The sequence below is a fragment of the Engystomops pustulosus genome, chromosome 2 (genome assembly GCF_040894005.1).
Source record: "Engystomops pustulosus chromosome 2, aEngPut4.maternal, whole genome shotgun sequence".
Taxonomy (NCBI): Eukaryota; Metazoa; Chordata; class Amphibia; order Anura; family Leptodactylidae; genus Engystomops; species Engystomops pustulosus.
Window position 1 is genome coordinate 84,657,115 of NC_092412.1, and position 25,722 is coordinate 84,682,836.

The 25,722-nt window shown below is 37.8% G+C and overlaps 1 protein-coding gene across 4 annotated transcripts in view; it reads left to right on the forward strand.

Annotated features, from left to right (window-relative positions):
• The window catches only part of LOC140118039 (SLIT and NTRK-like protein 6), a 30,464-nt gene extending 10,297 nt beyond the window's left edge, over positions 1-20,167 (forward strand). For 3 of the 4 annotated variants that reach the window (XM_072135417.1, XM_072135416.1, XM_072135418.1), the window contains exon 2: positions 14,707-20,167. In XM_072135417.1, coding sequence (XP_071991518.1) covers positions 14,708-17,212 — 2,505 coding nt within the window. In that variant the 5' untranslated portion in view covers position 14,707 and the 3' untranslated portion in view covers positions 17,213-20,167. Of the gene's footprint in view, positions 1-3,715; positions 3,772-14,706 lie in introns of all 4 variants that reach the window. The other variant, XM_072135419.1, reaches the window with a different exon arrangement.
• Positions 20,168-25,722: the final 5,555 nt, after the last annotated feature.

Genomic DNA, 25,722 nt, shown 5'->3' on the forward strand with positions numbered 1-25,722 from the left:
AAATAAAGCTTTTTATGGCACTGACACTGTAAATAAGGTTCACTCCCAAAGTGCTAAAATATTTATTGCTATCATTTACTGAATCAGTTATTTTATGAGCTGGAATTGTGGAAGAGAAATTTAAGTACAAACTTCTCATTATAAAATCTGTATGCTGCATTTTTCTGAAAATAAAACCTTTTCTTTTTGCTGCAAATAAAACCCCTTCTACAGATGCTAAGGAGGTTTACATCAAAGCACCAATATGCTAATTAAAGATGAATTTGTCTTGATTATTTCCTAGTCATCCTTCACATACTTTAAACTCAACTGAACCTGAAAAACACCCCAAATCCAGCAGACATATCCAATGTTATCTGAGCATAAGACTAACTCAATTACATAATTGAAGGCTACATAACCTCTCTGTACTAAAAGTCATACAACACCAAGTCGGTTTTACAGGCAGTTGATAAACTTCTGCAGTTAAGTAAACATGTCTTAACTACATGTGGCAACACATTCCATCTACAGACACCAGACCAGGAAAAGCCAAGACTTCTCTTTCTTGTTGTATATTCAAGATAAGCAAAGAAATGTTTGCTTTCTGGTTTAATTATACTGACTTCATGATACACTTCATTGGAGATTACATCTACACATTTATTCCCCTACACTAAGTCTAAGTTTTCTTAAAGTTCTGTATTACCCCCTTGGTGCCATCTGCCATACGTTTACAGTACTGGTGTGAGAGACTTGTGGACAGATGGCATACATTTATGGTGCTGCTGTGGCATGGGCTCAGAAGATGAGTCTGCTCCATCTGCAGTGGGATCTGGCTTTAATTCTGCAATGGTCTGGATTGGAAATAACTGTGTAATTCTTAAAGGAAATGTACCATTAGGATCAAGGATATTAAACAAACATTTAAATGTTGTTTTTTGTCCTATCTGGCAGGATCTGTTATCCTTTTAGATTTTTATGCTCTTTCTTTTACAAAAAAAGCCATTAAATTATTCAAATGAGCCTTAGGGGCTTCAGGCTCCATAGATGTTAATAGAGCCTTGAGCCCCTAAGGCTCATTTGCATATAAGTCTTGTTTTTTTAAATGGCTTAATATGGCAATAAGGTCTAAAGGTTTGTTAAAAAGCCATAAAAAATGATAGCCAAAACAATATAGCTATTAGTATGTGAAAACAATGTCCATTTTTTTATCAATTTTTTTTACCAAATGTAGAGCATCCTGAAATTGATAGTGTACTAAAATGAAATAATAATAACATCCAATAAATTAAGCGGATATGTCCCACAGCTATACAGTAGTACAGTTTTGGTACAAAATATACAGCTATGGAGACTGTTATGTTGCTGTAGCTAAAGCCTGGGGCTAAAGTACAGTGAATTACCAACATCCAGGGGTCCATTTGTAAGTAGGGGTTGTCTGTAAGTCGGTTGTTCTTAAGTAGGGGACCGTCTGTATTTAGTTACACTCTAAGGTGTGGCACTTGTTGTCTATGTGCTGCTTATTCTGTTAACGTGGACATATCCAGAAGACATTGTCACGGGTAGTCCTGTGACACCCGCTGGCTCAACCGTGCTTCTCTGCCCCCGCCAGCGCATCACCAGCGCTGCTTACTTCTCCCGGCTCGCTCCCTTCTGCTGTGCAAGCGCGGCCCCGGATGCTAGGGCGCGTGCTCGACCACTTCTCAAAATTTAAAGGGCCACTGCGCCATTAATTGGAGCTGGCCATTTTGCAAAATATATTTAAGCCTGCCTCTTCCTGCAAGCCCCTGCCGGGAAGGGGGCTGCTGGCTATATACAAGGGGGCAGGCACTGGCTTTATACAAGGGGACTACTGGCTTTATACTAGGTGGCAGGAGCTGGTTATTTACTGGGGGGCTGCTGGCTATATACTGGTGGGAGGTTTTTTTCATCATGCAAACAATAATATTAATTTGCCGAAGTGGGAATACCCCTTTAATTCAGAAGAAGCTCTTCCCTGCTGTACTTGAATTACTTTATAAAACATAATTTAAATGTGTGTGAAGATGACCTTACAGTCCTGAATTTTTATTTCAAGATGTAAACTTGGCAACTCAATTTTACACACTGCCAATGTAGTGTCAAGTGTTTATTGAAAGTCACAGAATCTCTGCATGTATAGCGGATGTCAGCTCGGGTTCAGGGAGTTTCTCAGGATTTTCATATGTGTACAAATTTGTCCTCTTTCACTTTTTGTCTTGCCTGATATTTTCAAATGTGATCTGATTACACAGGGCTTTGGTCCAACAAACTTGCTCTGTGTGTGCTCCAGATTTACTGATCCGAACCTGATAACTGAACCAACATGTTCAGAGTTTAAAATGCAAAACTGGCAGAATTTTGTTCCCTTTGCTGTTCCTCTTGTGCCTTATTTAAGAAATATTGGTGCCACTATTGTGGTGTTTTTGCAACACTCACGACTCTTTTTTTGGGTGCAAAATTATGGCACTTCTATTTTTCCAACTTGTTTTCTGGTGCAGTTTTTGATGCACAATTAGAGCACCTAAAAGCTTTTTCCTGACCAAATTCAGTTGTGTACACCCAGCCTAGGGGTCCCTGTGCATACCCATCTACTAGTGGAAGTGCTTACTAGTGTACTTACAGGATTAGATCTGCCCTTCTAACCCCACTCCAGCAACCAGAATTTGTTACAGGTTTTCCAGAATTCCAACACTGGGAGATTTGCCCATACATGTTGAGACATTATTATTGTTGTAAACAGAAGAAACGATTCTCACCTATCCAGTAGTGCTCATGTTATAGAAACGTCAAAGTGAAATAATTATGCAAATGAATTAGCTATTTGTTCTGAATTTGTCCAGTAATCATGTTGTTAGTTATAGTCTTTCATGGGTTTTGCTAGTAAGATGCAACATTGTTGTGCAGAGTACAACATTTTAAAGTGTAAAATATTTTAATCATGACTGAGGGTGTGTAATGCACTTGAACCGCGTTGACTACATGTAACTACAATGCTGTGACATGGACTTTTACAAATTACAGCAATAAGATTTTGCGATGTAGGAGCTGGTCCTAAATTTCTTTGGGATTTCTACCCCACCAGGCAGCAAAGGAAAGGCCCATGCTCAATATTCCAACAAAAGGAAAATGTGAGCTGGTATGTTATATAGTTCATAGTTTATACGGTTGACAAAAGACACTTGTCCATCAAGTTCAACCAAGGAAGGGAAGGGATTGCATGAGGAAGGGATTTAGGGGAAACAATTCTATATAACATAACCATCAATGTTATTTAGGTGTAAAAAGGCATATAGACCCTTCTTGAAGCTCTCTGCTGTCCTTGCTGTGACCAGCGCCTGAGGCAGGCTATTCCACAGATTGACAGTTCTCATAGTAAAAAAGCCCTGTCGTCTCCAGTGATTTAATATACATTTCTGAATATTCTAATCATGTCGTAAATCCATATTATGACATCCTAATGGTCTGCTTCCTTTGTTTCTTATGCTAATATAGTATATAATAGACAGCATGTATGCTTGATGGTAATATGACCTAAATACTGTGTTGTTCAAGTGGAAAAAATATATGTACCTTGCACAGATGTGTAAAGTCCTTTTATTACTCAACTATATGATAAGCACAGAAAAGGGTTAACAAGTTGAATTTATTGCAGTTTGAAAATCTTAGACCAAGGCTATAATCCAATAGCTCTGACTGCTTGCTTTATTTCCAGGTTTAGTCTATCCAAAATCCATATGTAAGAAAGACAGAAACAACAACGCCAGAAAAGTAAAGTACTTTAAGTTATAACTTCTCATAAAATGCTTTTTATTATGTTCACAGACTGTGCAAAAGAGAAAGGCAAAACAAAAACAGGCGGATTAGCTAAAACATCAATCTAGGTGTGGTGTTTCTTATATGACTTCATTTTCACTTTCCTCAGCTTCTGTCTGAGGCATGACACCACAGCTCCTTCAAATATTTTATACATATTCCAGCCACATATGTAGTAACAAAAATAAAGACAAAAATGTTTTTTTCTTTGCATACTTTGTTAACGTGATCTTCACCTCTTAAGACTAATTTATCCCATGTTATTTATACCCATACGATTACATTACTGTTCTCAAGTTTTAAGATATGCAGACATATGAGTTTCAGGGAACAGGTACAGGATCGGGGTACAAGCTCAGTAACAGGTTACATGCGTCGAAACAGGGTACAAGCTCATGATTGGGCAGGGTACATAGTTCAGGGTTCTAGATCAGAGTAGGGTTCAAGAATTTAGATCAGTTTGGATTTCAGGGTTTCGGATCAGGCCAGGATACAGGGTTCCGGATAAGGTCAGGATACAGGGTTCCAGATAAGGCAGGAAAAAAGGTTCTGTATCAGGCAGGATGCTAAATCATTCAGTGTACTGGCTCAGGTTGGATACCAGCTCTGATACAGGTTACAGTTCAGATTGGGTTTGAGGGCCAGCAAACCACAAACAGACAGTAGTACTACAGGTCACAGGAGAATCAAAACCAGCACTGACTGTATTTTGGATTAAAGAGATATTCCGGGAATATGCACGTCTGATACAAAACCCCATAATGCTATAAATAAATGAATGTAACAAAACTCAATGCCATTAGTCACAAAATGGAACTTAAATAGTTTGATTTTATGATTCACAAAATTTTATGGCCTCTCTAAAGTAGGTGGAGTTATCACCAAGATGCCCGCCACCGGAGACTACAAGTCCCAAGATCCTTTAGTTCTCAGTAACTCCTCCTACCTCCTATATTTTGCTCCCACTGATGAAGTAACAAGTTTTCTTGCTCTTTTACCATACTAATGATGTGTAACTGCCATCACCAAAACACTGGTCATACTGGATGCACTGCAACTAACCGACTACAGCCAAACTTAGTGGTGATCACATGACCTGCCCAGGCAGGTGCAGGACATGTGATGTGGACATGTGACCAGCGGTCATTTTCTGCCCTGTGTCTGCTCAGCAACGGACCGCGTGGAGGAAATGAATGCACTGATTAAAGGGCCAGTAGCATTTTAATTCTTCATTACAGTCTATGTGCACAGCATTTTTCTGCTATGGGGGGCAAAATTTTAAATAACAACTAATTACATATAAGCTAATATTTTAAGAACTTATTTTTATATGGATTATGCTGATTCCTGGAATACCCCTTTAACTATTTATCCAGTTCCTTGACGCTGCCATAGCAACTCACAGCTGAGTCTAACACAAAGCTTTGAAATGAAAAAAAAAAAAACTTTTCAGGGATAAGCCACTGCAAGGCATCTGTCAATCAGCTCCCAGCAAAGCAGTCCATTCAGAGGATTCTGTACTGTACTTTATAAAAAGTTGCAGATAGAGAATGACTATTTTTAAATAACGTAGGGTTCTGCCTAGTCCATTGTTGTGTTCAGTTAAGTAAAGGACCCTAGAATATATTTGTTGTTTTGTAAAGTTTTATTTCATTATTAAAATATCAAAATAATTCTGAAATATATGAAAAATGCTTTATTAGGCCACAGTTAGCATTAGATCAGTATTTTACATCAATATTTAAAAGTCAACCCATCAATGAGAGAAGGAATAATAGAAAGATTGTAATATGTAATATTGTAATAAGTACTATGTCTTTGATCCTAGCTTTGGCTTATAAATACAGATGCAAAGTACTAGGCTGGTTAAATTCTTAAAGTTTTTTAAATTTTCAATACAAAACAAACTTAATAAGCCAATGTCCTGAACTGAAACAACACTATGCAAGTGCTTTAGGGGTATATTGCAATGTAATTACTGTCATCTATTCAAATAATACGACACAAAGTCAATACAATTCATGTTTTTATTAAAAATTAGATAAAACATTTTTATAACTGTCCTACCGTGTTTCCCCCAAAATAATTATATTAATTATTATTATTATATTATTTTTGGCTAATAAGGAGGCTCTAGGTCTTATTTTCCGAGGATGTCTATTTTTTCCATGAACAAGAACTCACATTTATTGTTGAACAAAAAATCAACAACTTCTCTAACAACATTTCTAATCAATGTCCCCAATCTCTCATGTATAGTAATAGCACCTTCCTTCAATGACCCCTACTTGTCCAGCTGCTGGTAGCACATTTTCAATGCATCAGTCAGTGATTTTATCCCATGAATTCTTCACCCATGTCACAACCGCTTGCAGTATCCAAATTATCTAATAACACTAATGTATGGTGTGTGAGGACATGTAGCAATGCCTGCATTAGGTCTTATTTTCAAGGGAGACCTTATAATTCTAAGCTTGAAGAAAACTGTACAAGGTCTAATTTGCGGGGGATGTCTTATTCTTGGGTATGATATTCCAATTTTCAAATTTGTTACGTTAAAAAATTGCAAACTAGGTGAAGATCACTCAGTTGAATTATTTCGCTACACAAATTTCCTGGTAAGCAATTGTTTTAAAGCATGCGGTGACATATTTGGTTTGCAAATCTAAGGTCAACAAAGCAATGAGAAAATGCAATTTTCTCTATAATTTGTTTATAGTGGTACACATATGTGGGGTTTTTACATACTTAAAATTCTTGACCTAAGGTTTATGTTTTGTAAGCAACAGGAGCATTGTTCTGCTTAATCTTCTGACATTAATAAAAAAATAGTGATGTTTTACTGTATGTCAAAAGTGCAGTGACTGTTTGTAATGTTATAATATCATTGTAGTTTCTTTGTACAGCACAGTAAGTGCTACAAAACACCTGCTTGGAGGAATTGACCAAAGGGCTTTTTTACCTTGAGGAATGTATAACCTTAAAGCAACCTAGATATGTTCATACTTAGTGTTACAATACTGAAAACAAAATGTAAAAACTCATGCTTACAGTAAGAATATTTCTTCCATTCAAATCTATCATTAACCCCTAAAGGAAGCAGCCAATTTAGCCTTTGAAATACAGCAACGGTTTCATTTTCTTTCTGTCAAGTTCCAAAAGCCATCATTTAAAAAAAAATTTCCATTTATATCACCCGTTGAGGGCATGTTTTTTTGCCAGTTGTTCCTTTTGGTGGTGTCCATTTGGGGTTCCTAAACCAAAATCTGGCTATTAGTTTTTCATTTCACATTTTCCCTTATGCCAAAATAGCACCTTTATTCTACAGTTTAGGATTACTCTGACAATACCTAATTTATATATTTTGTTTTTCTATGCTTCTGTTATACAAGTGTAATTTGTTATAAGGGGACACCGCGCACCATGGGAATGGAGGGTTGAGTAAGAGGGGATTTAATGGTGACTACCGAATTTGGATATAGAAGGGGAATTGCGCACCTTTATCTGTTATCGAACACTAATAAATGTTTTTATGATTAATATTTGCATTTATATGTACTTATCTCTGCCTTTATGAATAGTCTGACTTTACAAAGCCCAGCACGCAGCACACTAATTCTACTAAACCACTAAGCAGCGCGATATTACATCCGGTTATCCTATCCTACTACTAACCTGTTATACAAGGTCAGGAAACACACTGCAGACATAGACAGAGACAGTGGAGCCTGAGACTGAACCCCCTTCCCAGTTGTCTCTACTTACTTGCCGGACCTACCATAAGTGGTAGGTAGACATATAGTCATTGTTCCCTATCTGTGCCAAAGAGAAAACACAGAGACAAAGACATGACAATACAAATATGAGTCAAAACCAAGAGGACAATGCCTGAGGACAAAAACACTAGGCAAAACACATTTTCACGAATACAGGCAAAGGATCAAAGATACAAAAATATAAAATAACATAATGACACAGCTAGCCAAGTACAAGACTATAAACAGGCAAAGATTACTGGTCCACAGGACAATATAAGAGAATCCAGAGCCACGATCAGGTGAATGTATCAATGCTCTGACATCAAACAGGATGGCAATGGAAGTGGAGAGAGATTCTTTTAATCACATCAAGTTGACTATTAGTGAGCAGAGCAAACAGGAGACAGACAGTTATGGTGCAAATCAATCAACTTTGCCAGAAGAAAGAAAACACAGGTGTTCAGACTAGGAAAAGGCAAAATGAAAGAAAACAACCCTATTTGTACATCCTCTTAAAAGCATATTTTTTTGTTATTGTTACTTTAGTTGTTACTTTATTTTTCCTTTGACTGAGTTAAACGAGTGGTACCATTTGGGGTATGTTTGTCCTTTTGATCAATTTTTTTATTAAGCTTTTACCACACAATCTAGAATTTTTTAAAGTTTTCATTAAGTTTGTAAAGTCATGGATTACATATAATGGGATGAAGGGAAATTTGGGGGTTTTACATTTATTTTTGTCTATGAAGACAGGTGACTAAAAGGCAAAGTGGTCTGATGCATCTACCTCTGACAGGATATAATGTTGTGTAAATACTGGCATACCTGGCGGCCTTATCCAGGCTCCTGGTTGGCATGGCAATGCATTGGTGACCCCCAATTGTAGCACAGGTTAGTTTTCGCCTCAAAGAACACTTCGGATACTATGGTCACTACTGACTGCAGAATCTTAACGGCTATGATTGGTGTTAACTCTGACTGCATCCATTGTGGCAGGAGATCGTCAATCTCAGTCAGCTCCATAGGAATGAATGTAGCAGAACGGACATGTGCGGCTATCTGCTACACTCATCTCGGTGAGTGACGAGCGTCCAACGGAGGTATCTTAGACCCCATCGGACCCCCCCTCCCTGTTCTCGTGATCTGTGAGGGTCTCATCTGTCCCTCATCCCCCTGTGGATAGGCCCTATCTTGTTTCCTGAGAAAACCTCTTTAAATAAAAAAAATATAAAATCATTTTAAAACAAATACAGTTGCAAATTAACTTCTCCTGACTAATCACCACACAAGGATATAATGTTCGATGGATGGATGGCTGATAGACAGGGCATCAGCCTCTCTCCTCAGAGATGTTTGTGCACACAGTCCTATAACAGTGCTGAAACGATGCATTAATCAGCTTCCACTGTCCAGTCACTTCATTATACAGGTGACTACTATTGACTTTATCATTCTGCCTCCTTGGTGATATTCTGAGTTCCTGACCTCAACTTTTGTTCTGCCTTATGATTTTGTACCATGCTGCCATCTTGGTTTTGACCTAGTTTGTCTAACTTTCACTGATTGCCTGCCTTGTGTCTGTCCACTGCCTAGTTGTCACCTGCACTTTAGCACAGGGCATTTCTTTCATGTCTTGAGAACACTTTTTCAGTGCTTGTAATGATGAGGAACAGCTCCCATTGCCAAGTATGCGTATAGAGCATTAAAGCTATGCATGAAGTAAATACAAATCCTGAAATAAATTTTAATATAAGAAATACTTAAGATGTGAACAATGTAGCTTTATATTGTGAATATTTATGTCTGTATGTTCAATCAAAGACTAATATTGCTTCATGCTGCATACATCTGCAGCATACACAAGGAAATTCCTCAGGGGACAAACAATAAATGTCCCTGACTTAAGGACCCCCAACTTAAAGATGACCCCTTGTTACAGATGGACCTCTTTGCCAACTGTGACCTATTTTGAAGCGCTATGGGTGCTTTACTTTAGTCCTAGGCTGAAATGATCAGCTGTAAGGTCTCTGTAATGATAATTTATTTATAATCCTTGTTCCCATTACAGCACAAAATTGTAACAGGGACACATTTTTTTTTGTCTGGAGTTACAATTATAAAATATACCAGTTCCAACTTACATACAAATTCAACAAACCTACAAAACAATTCTTGTACGTAACCCAGAGACTGCCTGTATTGGCCATAGCTTGAAACCCTACTTTTCCTAAGGCCCCTATTAGCAGCAAAGAGATGATGTGAATGATTGAATTGTGGTGAATAATTGTATATAGTTCAAAGACCAGAAATTCTGGTTAATGGGATTTGAGTAAGTGCAAGCAATTCAATCTCTAAGATAATGAATCTAGGATTTACCCCATTTACTTGCCAGAAATGTTCTTTTTTTTAAGAATTGCAATACAAATATTGAAACATATAACCATGGACACATAGGCTATGAAGAAAGGTAACTACCTTTTTAAAGATGGAACTTTTTTAACTGCCTATAGTTCTTTTGTCTATAATATAATTGTAACCAAATTCAGTGAGCAAGCAATTCATTGCTTCTATAATTAAAGTTACTAAGGCAGTAAAGCTTCCCATTTGACAACGGCTTTAAATACCATTGTTACTTATACTAAATACACTAACAATTCAAAACTGCTGTACAACCTTTGCTTTTGTTACAGTTCATTTAACCACAGACCACGCAGTATGACAAATTGCTAATAATAGTATATATCCATCAGGCTTAAAGGAAACCTACCATTTCAAATGGTAGGTTTAAGCTGCAAACACCGAGCACCAGCTCAGGGTGAGCTGGTGCCGGTGCTTAGTTTCGTTAGTGTTAAAACCGCGCCGAAGCAGTTTATGCTATAAAGTGCTGGTGCTCGGTGTTTACAGCTTAAACCTACCATTTGAAATGGTAGGTTTCCTTTAACCTACTATTTCACACTGAAAGACAAATTGCTCATATCAATCATATCAATATAATTTAATCTGCCTAAAAAGTTGGGATTGACTATGAAAACATCTTTATATTAAACTATATTTATTAAAGGCTTTTCCAAGCTTTATTATGTTTTTTGTAAGATTGAAAAGGGTTGACTTTTATTACCTCTAGTGATTATTTAAAAAGATCTTGCCCTATCCCAACTCACCCTCAGGTAACATGGCCGTGTGCAGAGGCTCTTTATAAGGTTTCCAGGCACACACTCTTTGTTGTTATATGGAGACTTCTGTTTTTATGTATATGGAGCACCAGAAGAAAGGCCACGGCTGCTGGATTTCTGCTCCATATACCAATTATTGTGCAAAGTCGAGATATTGGAAAATGACCAGCAAAGAAAGAAGTAAAACAAGTGCACTAGCAGAAAGGCCAGTTCCTGGTCTACCAACAAACTAACTTGCATAACTTGAAAACAGAATTTTCTCTAAAATTTGGGGTAGTTCTCAATTGATAGATTATAAAGTATCCTAAAACAGTGCTAATTTTACTTGTGGGTTGGTTTGAGAGCTGAAAGTCCCTTCAATTTCAGCCAATTGCTAGCTAGAATCAACTCAAAAGACACAAATATTCATAGATTTAAATATCTGACCTAGCTACCCTCTCAGTGACACAAACTAGGATATGCTGAAACACAACTGGTCTCTGTTCTGGTAAACATGATCCATGTTTATGCAATGTGGATCTTGTGAATGGCCAACATTCTACCTGTAGAGGTTGTTTCATGAAATAACCCTGTAATACCAAAGATATACTTAAATATTAGACATAAGTATGTTTCAACATTTCCCCATAAATGAATACTTATCATGAATGAGTGCAAAAGTGGATGTTTTTCTGGAAATGTTATTTTTATTCCTTAGCTGCAGGCTGCATTGTGCCTGAAAGAGAATTTTGTGTTTTCGTGAACGTCAAGTTCTTTCTTTTCTCCTGGCAGCAGCAACAGACATTTATACAGTCCTTTGTAGTGACCTACAATGGAGGATCATATTATCCTTCTCTTTCATTTGTTTCTTGCTTTCAGGTTTTTACTTAATCTATGGATATGGTAGCCTGTACTTTAAGCATGAAGTGATCAAATAATTTAGCTGCTTTGGTGAAAAATGCTATGTTGAGATTTCCTGAAATTAATTTGAAGGTAACTCTTCTGCTACCATTAAAGACTTGCTCTAACAAGATCTGGAAGAGCCAAGCCACCTTTTGTGTGAGCTTTGTAGCTGTTTTAATGATAAATCCTGTCCTCTTTCCTGTCACTTTTAGAAGTGAGCATCCCTGCTGCAAGCTAGGAATCAGCGGGAGTGCATCACATAGACAGCATTGAATAGTGTGTGATCTTTGTTTCAGATGTCACTGGATAGCTGGCCATAGGTATAAATTTAGAAAGAATAAGATGTTATTATATAATAGCATAATATAGCTCCGGGAAAGCCTGTGCTGGTGATGATAAAACGACTCTCATTAAATCCATTTTCATGGATAGACCATTTAGAAAAGGCATACTGTTCTATTTTTCTTAATTTGTGATTTTGATTAAGAGATACAACAATTTGGGGATTAAGTATTTCTATAATCCATTTTTTAAAGTGCCCAAAGTATCCCAAAGCATTTACATAGATTGGTCCCCATCTATGAAGAGGTTTACCATCTATCATATTTTTAGGACTATAAGAAGAACTTTTAAGCAATAGAAAGTCATGCTAAAAAGTGCCTGAATCTTTTGTTGGATGAGAGGAGGGTCCATCACTACCACACTTCCTGACCACTGTCCAGGGCAGTGATGGCAAACCTTTTAGAGAACAAGTACCAACATGGTTAGGTTTCCTTTATAGAAAATAATATGTTCAATGTAGACCTTGCCAAGGATCTGTACTGAGTGTGCAGATTTTTAGTTAAAGGGGTTTGCCCAAGAAAGAAGTTCTCAAATTTGATTCCACTAGTGATGTTTACACAATAAAGATAATTTTTAACCCCCTTACTTTAAAATTCCAGAGTGTGGGCAGGGATTCTCTAAACAGACACTTCATGATTCCTCTGTGCTATGGAATGTATTGTGCTTAGATTACCAGAGTCCAGGATTATCTAAACATTTATTTAGATTCTGAACATTCTATTAGTATCTGACACAGAGAAAAAGAGAGAGGCAGATAGCATTGCAGCCATGCAGACAAGAAAAGCTATTCATGAGAAAAATCTGACCAAAGTCAGAATATTTACTGTCGTATCCAAGGACAACCAAAATTTTAAACACCAGGACTGATAGAGACAGGTTAAAATTATATCTGTGAACTTCTGTATTTTTGTTAATAACAGTGATTTAGAGAATGTGTGGTTTTGTTATTCTGAAAATTGTTTCAAGGCCAACATTTCACAATGGCTAAAGTCATAGATTGGCTGATGTTTTACTTCAAGTAATATAAATACTAGCCAGAACCACCAGTGTGGTTGCACTGGCGTGCTGTAAGTTTTGAAATTTATGTATATATACTATATATAATCAAGTATATGCCAACCCGAGTATAAGCCGAGACCCCTAATTTTACCACCAAAAACTGGGAAAACAGATTGACTTGAGTATAAGCCTAGGGTGGGAAATGTATTGGTCACAGCCTCTCAGTATATAGCCAGCCAGCCCCCTGCAGTATATTGCCACCCCCCAGTAATATATAGCCAGCCAGCACCCAATAGTATATAGCCAGCCATCCCCCAGTAGTATACAGCCAGGCCCCAGTAGTATATAGGCAACCAGCCCCCACTAGTATATAGCCAGCCAGTTCCTAGTGGTATATAGCTAGCCAGTCTCCAGTAGTATACAGCCTTCCAGCCCCCAGTAGTATACAGCCAGCCCACAATAGTCTCCAGCCAGCCCACAGTAGTATACAGCCAGCGAGCCCCATGTAGTATACAGGCAACCCACACATAAGGCAAACACATTAAAAGAAAATTATAAACTCACCTTTTGGTGGTCCCGATTGCCAGCGGAGCTCCCCGATGTTCCAATCCCCATGGCTCCTCTTCTTTCTTCTCTTTGCTGTAACATCCAGTAGAGACGCGTCCATGCGATCTGCAGGCAGGCGCGCTTTATGATGTCATCAGCGCCATCACCGCCGCATCATAGTGTTTGCCGACTGGCAGATTGCGTGGATGCATCACTGCCAGCTAATACAGCAAGGAGAAGAAAGAAGAGGAGCCACGACGAGGATCGGGAGACGCGCCAAGCATCAGAGAGATTCAGTAACTCTTTAAGACACATTTCACATTTCTAGCATAAATGAGCTTTCATGCTCACCTTTCTACCTGTACAATGGTAAACATAGACAGGATGAGTAGATAGGGGTGGTTATTGAAAAGTGAGTCAATTTACGCACAGTTAGGGAATGTGATAGTTGTTGGTAGTTGGGTATTAGGACATTCAAGAGAATTGGTGCAGCTCAGGAGATGTCCTGGAGACATGTGTGGTATGTTTGAATCAAAGAAGAGAATTATCCTAGATAGTTCGCAGATCAGAACAGTTAGGGTATTAAACTGAGATGAGGGAGTAGAAGTAGGGCATTGCAGCATTTTTGGGGATCTGTGGATGAGTGTGATTAGTTTAAGCTATATCTGGAAGGGCAGCAAATGATGTGATTGTTAGAAAATGTGTCACATGGTAAAACAAAACCAGTACAAAAAAACTCCCCACAGAACAGTATTAGAACTATAGGTCCAATAGACAATTTTTATGGGCAAAGTGATTTTTAGATCCCTAAATAACCATAAATGATAATTCTATAAAGGGATATTAATTTAAACCATAAATAGCTATGGAAGAATGCTTACTATTTGTGACCAGGCATTCATGTCAGTAATTCAGTCCAATTCTAACCCACTAGAAGAAAATTTGCACATCTGAGCAAGTCCCTCGTCACAAACGTAACCTCTCTTTCATGGGTGTGTACTGTTTGATACTTATATTCCTTCACGGTTATTTTTGGAACTAAAAAAGTATGTTGCCAATAGGAGCTGTTACCTATGGTACTCATATAGTCCTTGGATGATACTAAGCTCTGATTGGATGATATAGGAAACAACATGTTTGTATACTACACCATTCCTTCACTAATAATTTAATTTCTTCTCTTTTTTTAGGATGATGCCCTTCTTCTTGGACACAATGGTCTTCCTAACATATTTTCTTCTTATTGTATCAATAAACTCAGCATCTGAAACAATACTTTTGGGATCATGTAAAGATCTGTGTTTTTGTGAAGAAAAAGATGGATCTTTATTGATGAATTGTGAAGAAAAGGATATTACGGCATTGTCTGAAATAGAAGCACCTCCATCCCAGTACTTAGAGATTAATCTTTTGAACAATGGCTTGTATAAATTGCATGTCAATGAGTTTTCTGATTTCAGTCACCTAATTTCTCTTCACCTTGGATTTAATAACATTGTAGAGATTGAACCAGGGGCTTTTAATGACCTTCGTATGCTTAAGAAACTGCATATTAATCACAACTCATTGGAAATACTAAGAGAGAACACTTTTTTAGGACTAGAGAACTTAGAATTTCTTCAAGCAGATAACAATTTTATCACTACAATTGAAGCAAATACATTTAGTAAACTTAACAGGTTAAAAGTTCTTATCCTCAATGATAATGCTCTAAATTTTTTACCTGCAAATATTTTCCGATTTGTGCCATTGACCCACTTGGATCTAAGAGGAAACCAATTACAAAATCTTCCTTATGTGGGATTTTTAGAACACATTGGGAGAATTATAGAGCTTCAGCTGGAAGATAATAGATGGTCTTGCAACTGTGACTTGTTACAACTAAAGATATGGCTGGAGAATATGCCAAGACAATCTACCATAGGTGATGTGGTCTGCTTCAGCCCCCCTGATTTGAAAGGTGTTCTCCTTCGAAAATTAAAAAAAGAAATGTTGTGTATTACAACGCCTAGTAGTGATCTTGAAGAACCTTCTGTACCATTATCTTTGCTAGGTACAGCATCAATAAATGATGGTCGGTTACCAACTAAGATAACTTCACTTCAAAAAAATCCAACTAAGGAAACATTTGTTCTCACTAAAGCAACAACCATTCTTCCAGGTATATATTGCCCAGTGCCATGCCATTGTTCTATTTACAGTCTGTCAGGGACTTTGATTCACTGTCAAGAGCGAAATGTTGAAAGTGTATCTGACCTTGAACCCCCACCTCTAAACCCAAGGAAGTTTATTTTAGCTGGAAACATTATCCACAAGATTTATAAAACAGATTTTATAGAATATGGGACCTTAGAAATGCTTCACCTGGGCAATAATAAAATTGAATTGATTCAGGAACAATCCTTCCAAAATTTAACCAGGTTACACAAATTGTATTTAAACGGCAATAATTTGAGAAGTTTAAACTCTGACACATTTATTGGATTGTTGAGCATAGAATACTTGTATCTGGAGTACAATGCTATCAACGAAATCTCATCTGGAGCATTTTCTGTAATGCCAAAACTGAAGGTTCTTTACTTAAATAACAACCTCATCAAAACATTACCGGATCATGTGTTTTCTGGAATTCCATTAACAAAACTAAATCTTAAAGCCAACCAGTTTGTAAATATTCCTTTAAAGAATGTATTGGAGGATCTGACTTTATTGACCCAAATTGATTTACATGAAAATCCTTGGGATTGCACATGCAATTTAACTGATCTTCAGAAGTGGATGCAAATGTATAAAATGGCTATAATAAGTGATATTTTTTGCCATTCACCAAAAGAACTAGCAAAGATGGAGCTGAAAACCCTTGATAAAGAAGCCCTATGTCCACAATTGATAAATAATCAAGCACTACCAACACAACTGACACAGCTAAATAATTTTACACCAACAACGGCTAGTCAAGTTGATAACATATTAAAGTCCATTTCTGACTACATACCACTGTCCGTTTTAATACTTGGACTTCTAATAATCCTAATAACCGCTGTGTTATGTTCAGCTGGGATAATAGTTCTTGTCTTGCATAGGAAACGCAGATACAAAAAGAAACAAGAAAATGGACAAATTAGAGAAAATAGCCCAGTCCATATCCAGTACAGCATGTATGGTCATAAAACAACACATCATATGACCGAAAGACCTGGTTCAGTTCTATGTGAGCAAAGGATAACAAATCCAGTTGTTCAGGTTTATCAGACACCCCCATTTACGCCGAAACATGTAGAGCAAAGACTAGAGGATGACATTGAGCTCAGCAACCCAAAGAAAATAACTAGTGGCCTCATAGAAATGGAGAATAATTCACTGCAAGCTACTTCAAATATCAAGTTCACTGATCCATCAGCGGAGTTTGTGTCTTTTCAGGATGCAAGCTATCTTTATAGAAACCTCATTGAAAAAGAAAGACAAATGCAGCAGCTTGGTATTGCCGAGTATCTGAGAAAAAATATTGCTCATTTGCAACCAGATTTAGAGACCCGTTACCCTAGTACACGTGAAGAAGTTAAATTAATGGAAACACTTATGTACACAAGGCCAAGGAAAGTTCTGGTGGAACAAACCAAAAATGAATATTTTGAGCTCAAAGCTAACCTCCATTCAGAACCTGACTACCTTGAAGTTCTGGAGCAACAGACATAGCGAACTGAAACATAACTGCTTTGGTAAAATGAAGTGCCTTACTGAACTTTCTTAAACTAAGGATAATTATGTAAAAACTCAGGGATATATGGAGTTCTGGAAATATATTTGAGTTTTAATATTGTATGCTGTAAAGCTTTGTAAATACATTATTTGTATAAAATGTTATTTAATAAAACAGAAAGAGAAAATATAGTAAAACAAAAAATGCTCTTTACAAGTAAACAAATCTGCCGTGTACATTGACACAATCATTTCACATTGTGCAAATTAAATGATAAATTCCATAAATTATATATAAAGCCTTTTATACCAATATAATATTTCCTTTATTTCACAGCACTGAATCTTCAGGTAAACTATCAGTAAATCTATTCCTGCCCTCACAGAAACCCTTGCACTTTTGCTCTAAAGTTTACTGCTCCTTTGAAATTTAAGGAAACAAGGACAGAATCTCTTTTTACCGTGTAACTTCAACCTTTAGTTGCATCTTAAAAGGGGCTTTATATGTGATGTGCACTTTAGTCAATGGTCTTGCAGAATGGAATGCTTTTCTAAGGATTCTACTACACATCAAACTTAAGGAAGAAAAGTGCATTGATTTTATAAATGGGAGAGTCATGTGGCAAAAACTCAGAAAAAGTTGTATCTGAAACAAAGTTATCATCCTTCAGCAGACAAAATGTATCCTTACCAAACACAGTTCTACCAGTGTGTATGGATTTAGTATCTGATTGCTAAGAGTTCAATAATTTAGACTACAGGCAATAGTGTCACACCAGGGTCAGTCAGAAAACAATGTGAGTATGGTTCATTCTTAAAGGTGTTGTACCACAAAAGAAACACCCCCTAATGATAAATGATCACTGTGAATGCACTGTGTCCCAACATTGACAAGATTGAAAGATACCTAAAACACAGCCTTGAAAGTCACTATACGAGAATTGGGTGCATGTTGAGCAGGTGAACTAGTGATCCATTCCATATTGGGTACAGTAAGGAACGTTAAAGGAAATCTACCACTAAAGTTAAGCTAAATTAATCTACAGATCATTGATTGACTTTGTCACCTGGCTCTTCAATGCTCTTTTATTCAGGCGATCATGGTGTGACAAGGCTATAGGAAATCTACTGTTTGTTTTTATGCATTGTGAACCAAACATACCTTGAGAATGCTGTAGCTACAGTGATGCAGAAATGTATCTTGTTTAATCCCTGATCCAAGGGGTTTTGCTCAAAAAAATAATTATAACATTCAGAGCTTTGGCAAAGCTGCATGCAGAATGCCTGCCATGCATAAGCACATTAAATAGAGTTTCCTGTCCAGGCAGGACTAATCAACCTGAGTTGAATGATTCATACACAGCAGCTAGAGGATAGTGCAGCTATTAATTACTTTGGCCTGCTGGGGACAACAGAGTGATTAAATCGTTATCTGGAGCTGTGCATAATTAGGGTAAGATGAGAAGCACACAGGAGTAACAGAGCCTCATTATCATACATTTAAAATTGCTTTTTCAGCAAAACCACTCAGTTCAGGGATTAAATAATAATAAAAATGATTCTTTATTTATATAGCGCACACAGATTACGCAGCGTGTACAAAGCATGACAAATTGGTCCCTGTCCCCATGGGGCTCACAATCTAATCTAACAGTATGTTTTGGAGTGTGGGAAGAAAGTGGAGTACTCGGAGGAAAAACTCTTTGCAGATGTTGACCTGGATGAGACTAGAACCCAGGACTCTAGTGCTGCAAGGCAGTAGTGCTAACCACTCAGCCACTGTGATGCCCATATTTAAACAAGATATGTGCCTGCATCAGTGTAGCTACAGCATTCTCAAGATTTTGTTTGGTTCACAATGCATAAAAAAAAGTAGATTTTCTTTAAGGAAGATCAGTCCCAGGCTTGCCTGAAAAAAAGGACTACCTCCCTCTCCAGCATGGGGTAATGTCATGCAAGAGGCATGAATAATTCAAAGCCAGGAGTGCCGGGACATTTTTTCATGTGATCCCAATGTGTCAAGCTTAAAGAAGACCAGGGAGAACTAGGTCAAGAGGAGTATAGGTGAGTATCTATAGTTTCATTTAGCTTAACTTTAATGGTAGATTTCCTTTAATTCTCCCAATCTCGCCAATGTTGGGACCTCCGTTGTCTGATTCTCAGTAATAATGTTCCTATTCTTGATCTTGTAAAGAGTGCCTCACTACCTAGGTCACATATGACCCCAGAGATGAATTTTTACATGCTATATATGTTTTAAATAGATCTTCTAATTTACAGATGCCACCCTGACTTTTTAACTCTTTTTAAATAGTTTTACTTTCCCCATGCGATGTTGGGGGTCTAACGCACATCGTTATTCTAACTGAATATGTAATGCACAGTATGTAAATGAAGAACTTTATCATATTAATATTTCTTTTGATGTTTTTGTTTTAGACACACAAACAATATAAACATCTCACTTATGAATCACATGATGTGTTATGAAGGCTTGTGCTTGTTTATTTTGTAAATATGTATATATAGATTTTATATAATCCTTTGAATTTCATTGTACACATTAAAATGGTTAAATTGTTAACATTAATGCTTTTTGATTGTACAGTAATGTATTTCCATGTGTAAATACCATACATTGTGATGTAGAGTCGTGTGTTAATCTCTGAATCTTGACATGAATATTATGTTTCCAGAGAATATAAACATTTGTGTGTTTATGGTAGGCTTATGGCTTGTATATACTCATCCACTACTTTAAGATGTCACGAAACAGCAGGAGATGAATTGAAGTGTAATGCACTGCAGCTTTATTTTACAGCAATCTTTAAAAAAAGATTCTTTGAAACTATTTGTTGTCGGTTTTATACATTTTCTCACAAGTATACTGTATTTCAGTGCCTTTATGAAACTACAAATAAAATAGTTCCATACAATAAAATTCTATATTTATCCTTTTTATGTATTACTTGTTCTTAGCAAAAATAAGGGAACCTTATGCCAGGGGGGTATTTTTCACTGGCGACAGGTACCAGTAGACACTGTACAGTAGATAGAACTGTACAGTGCTATGATGTTTTTATCAAAATTTTAGGTGACTTTGTTAGAGAAACTTGCAATATTAAACTTTATCTGGCTCCCTGCCCGCACCCACAGCCAAGTGCAGAGGGTTGTGCATTTCAAATACATCATTAGGGATAGGGGGAAAACAGGGAGGATGCTGGAGGGGGCTTGGGTGCATATTGTCGTTAAGGGTGAAAGGGCATCAATTAATCAAATGAACAGGTGGACATTATTATTTAAAATGCACAGCCCTCAGGACTTGACTGTGGGTGCTGGCAGGGAGCCAGGTAAAGTTTAATAATGCATATTTCTCTAACAAAGTAACCATGAAATTTGATAAAAATGCCATTGCTATCTACTGTACAGTGTCTATAGGAAGCTGTCACCAGTGAAAAATACCACAGTGGTGACAGGTTCCCTTTAACTTGTGATTTCCCACAATGTTTTTTCCATAATGAGGTTTTCCACAATAGTAAGTGGAAAAGTTAGCATTTTTAATGATTGCATTATAAAGATTAGGAAACAGTATGCTTTATTTAGGAATCAATTATAATACTGGACTTCAAATGCAGCAGCATACCTGTTTTAAAAATCTTAGCTAAACTGTTGGCATTGGTGACAAAATCAAAACATTGTAACTGATTATTCCTTTTACACTTGCTTATTGTCTTTATAAGTTATTTGAAATGCTGATACATAACTCTATCTGCTTAGTACAGTGGTTCTCAACCTTTCTAATGCCATGACCCAGCAATACAGTTCCTCATGTTGTGGTGACCTCATAGCAAAAAATAATTTCTATATTATATACATTCTATATTTGAGCAAAATCTGCCGCAGCCTCTCATTGACAAAAATTAAGGACTTGTGTTGGAAACTGTCATTTCTTTGCATCTTATTGAAATCAATAGGGGGCTGTGGTGCATTGTGTGGTAACTGGAGATTCTCGGGAGCTCTCTTCCACCAAATCCTCCACAATCACAATGAAATCAATAGTAGGTGGATACAAAGTGTTGATTTCAGCAGTTTTCTCACTCAGAATATGGGAAAATAGTGGGAGATATGGGAAATAATTATACATTGGGGAACAGTGTGAACTACATCTTATAGTGGTCTCTTATAGTATAAGACCGATGTAGTTCACACTGATAAATGTATGTTGGTGCAGAGCACCTTACACTTACACAACATTATTAACCGTTTTTATACCAGCAGATTGTCTCTCAGGCTCTCTTGGCTTCTACCACCCTTTAGGCCTCGGACAGATGACACAATCACTTCTACACAATGTTGTACTTTCCAGCTGAATAGCGCTGCTGCAGATGGTAGCGCAACTTTTCAGCGGCTTAAGCCATCGGAAATATGTACGTATGTAGGCAACGTGGTCGGGACCACTGGTTTAGTACAATGTGATTTCTTTTACCAGTGTTGTTATTATTATAAGGTTTTTAGATTAGATTTTTGTTGTAATTCTGTACCTCATCATCTTATAATAATAATTTTTTACTTATATAGCACACACAGATTACGCACAGAGCTTGCCAAATCAGTGCCTGTCCCCAATGGGGCTCACAATCTAATCAACCTACCAGTATGATTTTGGAGTGTGGGAGGAAACCCACACAAACACGAAGAGAACATACAAACTCTTTGCAGATGTTGACCCTGGGACATCTAGATTGAATATAGCCTATTATCAGTCTGAAGACATCAGATCAGTACTATATACTATCAATACTATATATACTAATATACTACCAATACTATATTCTTTCATTCAGGGTGAGTTTCCACTTTGAATTTTTCAGATGCAGTTCTTAAAGCCTAAAGCAGGTGTGGATCACTTATCATTGAGAGAACCTGCTTCTCTTCTTTTTTCACTCCACTCCTGGTTTGGACATTGAAAACTGCATCTAAAAAACTGAACATGTGAACGCACCCTCAGGAGTAGATGAGGAAATTATGTTAAATATCTATACTGTAAGCGGTAAGTAAGTACTTAAGGCAAAATGCGAAGTATTTATAGCACTTGCTTGCCAATGCAAGAAATTCCAGTTTAATGCAGAATTTCAGTTTTACTAAGAGTAGAGTTCAAGCATATTGCTTTATAGCATAATACCAAATTTTATAGAAGAATTCTGGAATACTCAGGAACTAAACACATTTTTAGTGATATTTCCTCATTGGAATTATTGGAATAAAAGGAGAGATTTACGTTTTCTTTCTTTTTTTTGTCAATCAGGTTCCTTTTTTGTCTTGTTTCTTAGTCTAATTTGTCATAGGTGGATTTTCTTTGTGTTAAATTGCACCTCTGCCTGTTAGTATTACAGTGATGCCTGGTAGGGAAGATACAGCTTTTTTTTTTTAAAAAAAGGCATACAAATAGTTGCAAATAGTTGCAAAGTTGGTTGTCCTTCATCTTCCTTCCAAGTTTGCCATCTTAGCTTAGATAAAAAAACGATATTAGACTAATATACCGTATATACTCGAGTATAAGCCGACCCGAGTATAAGCCGAGACCCCTAATTTTGCCACCAAAAACTGGGAAAACCTATTGACTCGAGTATAAGTCGAGGGTGGGAAATGCATTGGTCACAGACCCAGCCAAGTATATAGCCAGCCAGCCCCCTATAATATACAGCTTGCCCCCAGTAGTATACAGCCTGACCCAGCCTGCCCCCAGTAGTATACAGCCACCCCAGCCTGCCCCCGTAGTATACAGCCACCCCAGCCTGCCCCCCAGTAATATACAGCATGCCCCAGTAGTATACAGTCACCCCAGCCTGCCCCCCAGTAATATACAGCATGCCCCAGTAGTATACAGTCACCCCAGCCTGCCCCCCAGTAATATACAGCATGCCCCAGTAGTATACAGTCACCCCAGCCTGCCCCCCAGTAATATACAGCATGCCCCAGTAGTATACAGTCACCCCAGCCTGCCCCCCAGTAATATACAGCATGCCCCCAGTAGTATACAGCCACCCAGCCTGCCCCAGTAGTATACAGCATGCCCCGAGTAGTATACAGCCACCCCAGCCTGCCCCCCAGTAATATACAGCATGCCCCCAGTAGTATACAGTCAGCCGCAACTGTTCTCTCCCGTGCGGCGCCTAGTATGACGCGCCGCTGCTGACTAGGCGCCGCACGGGAGAAGAACAATGACGGCGCCCAACGCGATGTTAAAGAAGACAGAAGACGGCGCGGAAGCAAGAAGAGGAGCTGGGAAGCCAGAGGAGGAGCCGCGATGACATCGGGGGAGCAGCGCTGCGCATCGGGGCCACTGGAGGGTGAGTAAATAGTTTTTTTTTTTAGTCCATTTTTAATTATTTTTTTACACAGCTTGTCTCGTATATAAGCCGAGGGGACGTTTTTCAGCACGTTTTTTGTGCTGAAAAACTCGGCTTATACACGAGTATATACGGTATGTTGTTAAAATATATATTCCTGTGTCTTTCTTTTTCCTGTGCCTCTCTTTAAGAAGTTTGTGTAAATCATCCTTCAGTCCTGTTTCCACTGACAGCACAGAGATAAAGGAGCCTGATAAGGTGTATCAGAGAGATGAATCACCGAGGAAAAAATTCTCTAGGAATGGAAAGAGTTAACTCTACTTATGTGTCACATACACTGAACTACAGGATAAAGAATACAGAAAGATAAAGAAAAAAAAACAATACAGAGAAGCTGTTTTACTTATCGATGCACGTTATAAAGTTTACTATTGTTACCAACTCTAGTCATTTCTGGAATACAAAAAAAGTTCTAAAGATTTAGTTATGCATTAAACATTGCAAAAGTTGTAAAGTGAATTTTCAAGTGAATGTGTAATTCAGTTTTTTCACCTTGCTATTGAAAAAATTTGAGATTAGGACCCAAAACCAGTGTGTCTCTTAACAGACATTTCAAGCACACCGCATCACCATTTCCTAAAGAGCAGAAAGGAGGTAAGCTGCAAAGGGTAGACATAAAGCTGAGAGGAAGTAATGGTGGGTAGCTAGAAGTAAAGAATATTTTATACTGTGCTGTCAGTGCAGGGAACTTTGGCAACATATACAAGAAATTGCTACAAGAAATTGTCACTTTCTAGTTGAATCCATTGGCTTTAAGTTGTGAGTGTGCCGTTTTACCTTAGAGACTGGCCATAAGTATTGTATATTAGGATGCCAAATTGTATATTTCTTTCTATGGTTTATAATTACGAACATTTACCACCCTCTCTGTACCATGACATTTTATTTGTCTTTTATGTTTTGTTTTTATATGGTGCTGGCATTTTTTGTTGTTTGCCGGTTGGTATTTTATAAATACACTTTAATGTTACGGTTTTTGGTTTTTAACCCCTAGGCGCACCTGGACGTTATAGTACGTCCCCGGGGCTAGATGCTTAGCGCACGGGGACGTTCTATAACGTCCTGCTTCTGGCACCGGCTCACGAACGGAGCCGGTACCAGAAGCAGCGGCTGTCAGCTGTCTAGTACAGCTGACAGCCTGCGCTAACACCCGCGATCGGAGCCGGCTCCGATCGCGGGTGTTAACCCCTTACACGCCGCGGTCAAACATGACCGCGGCGTGTAACGGTGTTAGCGCTGTGGATCGGATCCCCCGTGCCGCTTACCGGGGGATCCGATCCTCTTCCGGGCAGCTCCGAGGACTGGCATGTGCCCCGGAGCTGCCCGGTCTCCATGGCAGCCAGACCCCTTCCGGGTCTGGCTGTAAACTGTCTGAGCATGCGCAAGCTTGCTCAGACAGTTTACACTGCTCTACAATAAAATAGTATTGTAGAGCAGTGTATTGAACTTAAACCAGTGATCAGAGCATCACTGGTTTAAGTTCAAGTATGTATAAGTAAAAATATGCAAAAACAGTTAACACTACACATTATAATAAATAAAAAATTAATACATAAAAATATAAGCCCCTAAAATGTCACTTTCCCATAAAAAAACTTAATAAAGTATAAAAAACATAAAAACACAAAAAAAACCCGCATATTTGGTATTGCCGCGTCCGTAACAATCTGCATAATAAAACAGAATCGTTACTGGACCCGCACGGTAAACGCCGGAGGAAAAAAACGCAAAAAACATTCCGAAAAAAGATAATTTTTAATTAATACCCTATAAAAAATGCTCTAAAAAGTGATTTAAAAAATGTTATGCACTCCAAAATAAGCCCACTAAAAAGAACAACTGTTCTCGCAAAAAATAAGCCCCTAACAAGATTTATCTGCCAAAAAATAAAAAAGTTATGCATATAAAAAGATGGTGATGCTAAAATGAATAAGATTTTCTCCAAATTAGTTTTTATTCAGTACAATTGAATAAAATACACAAAACCCCCACATATTTGGTATCCCTGCGTCCGTAACAATCTGTATAATAAAACAGAATCGTTATTAGATCCGCAAAGTGAACCCCGTAAAAAACAACCTAAAAAAACTCTCTCTG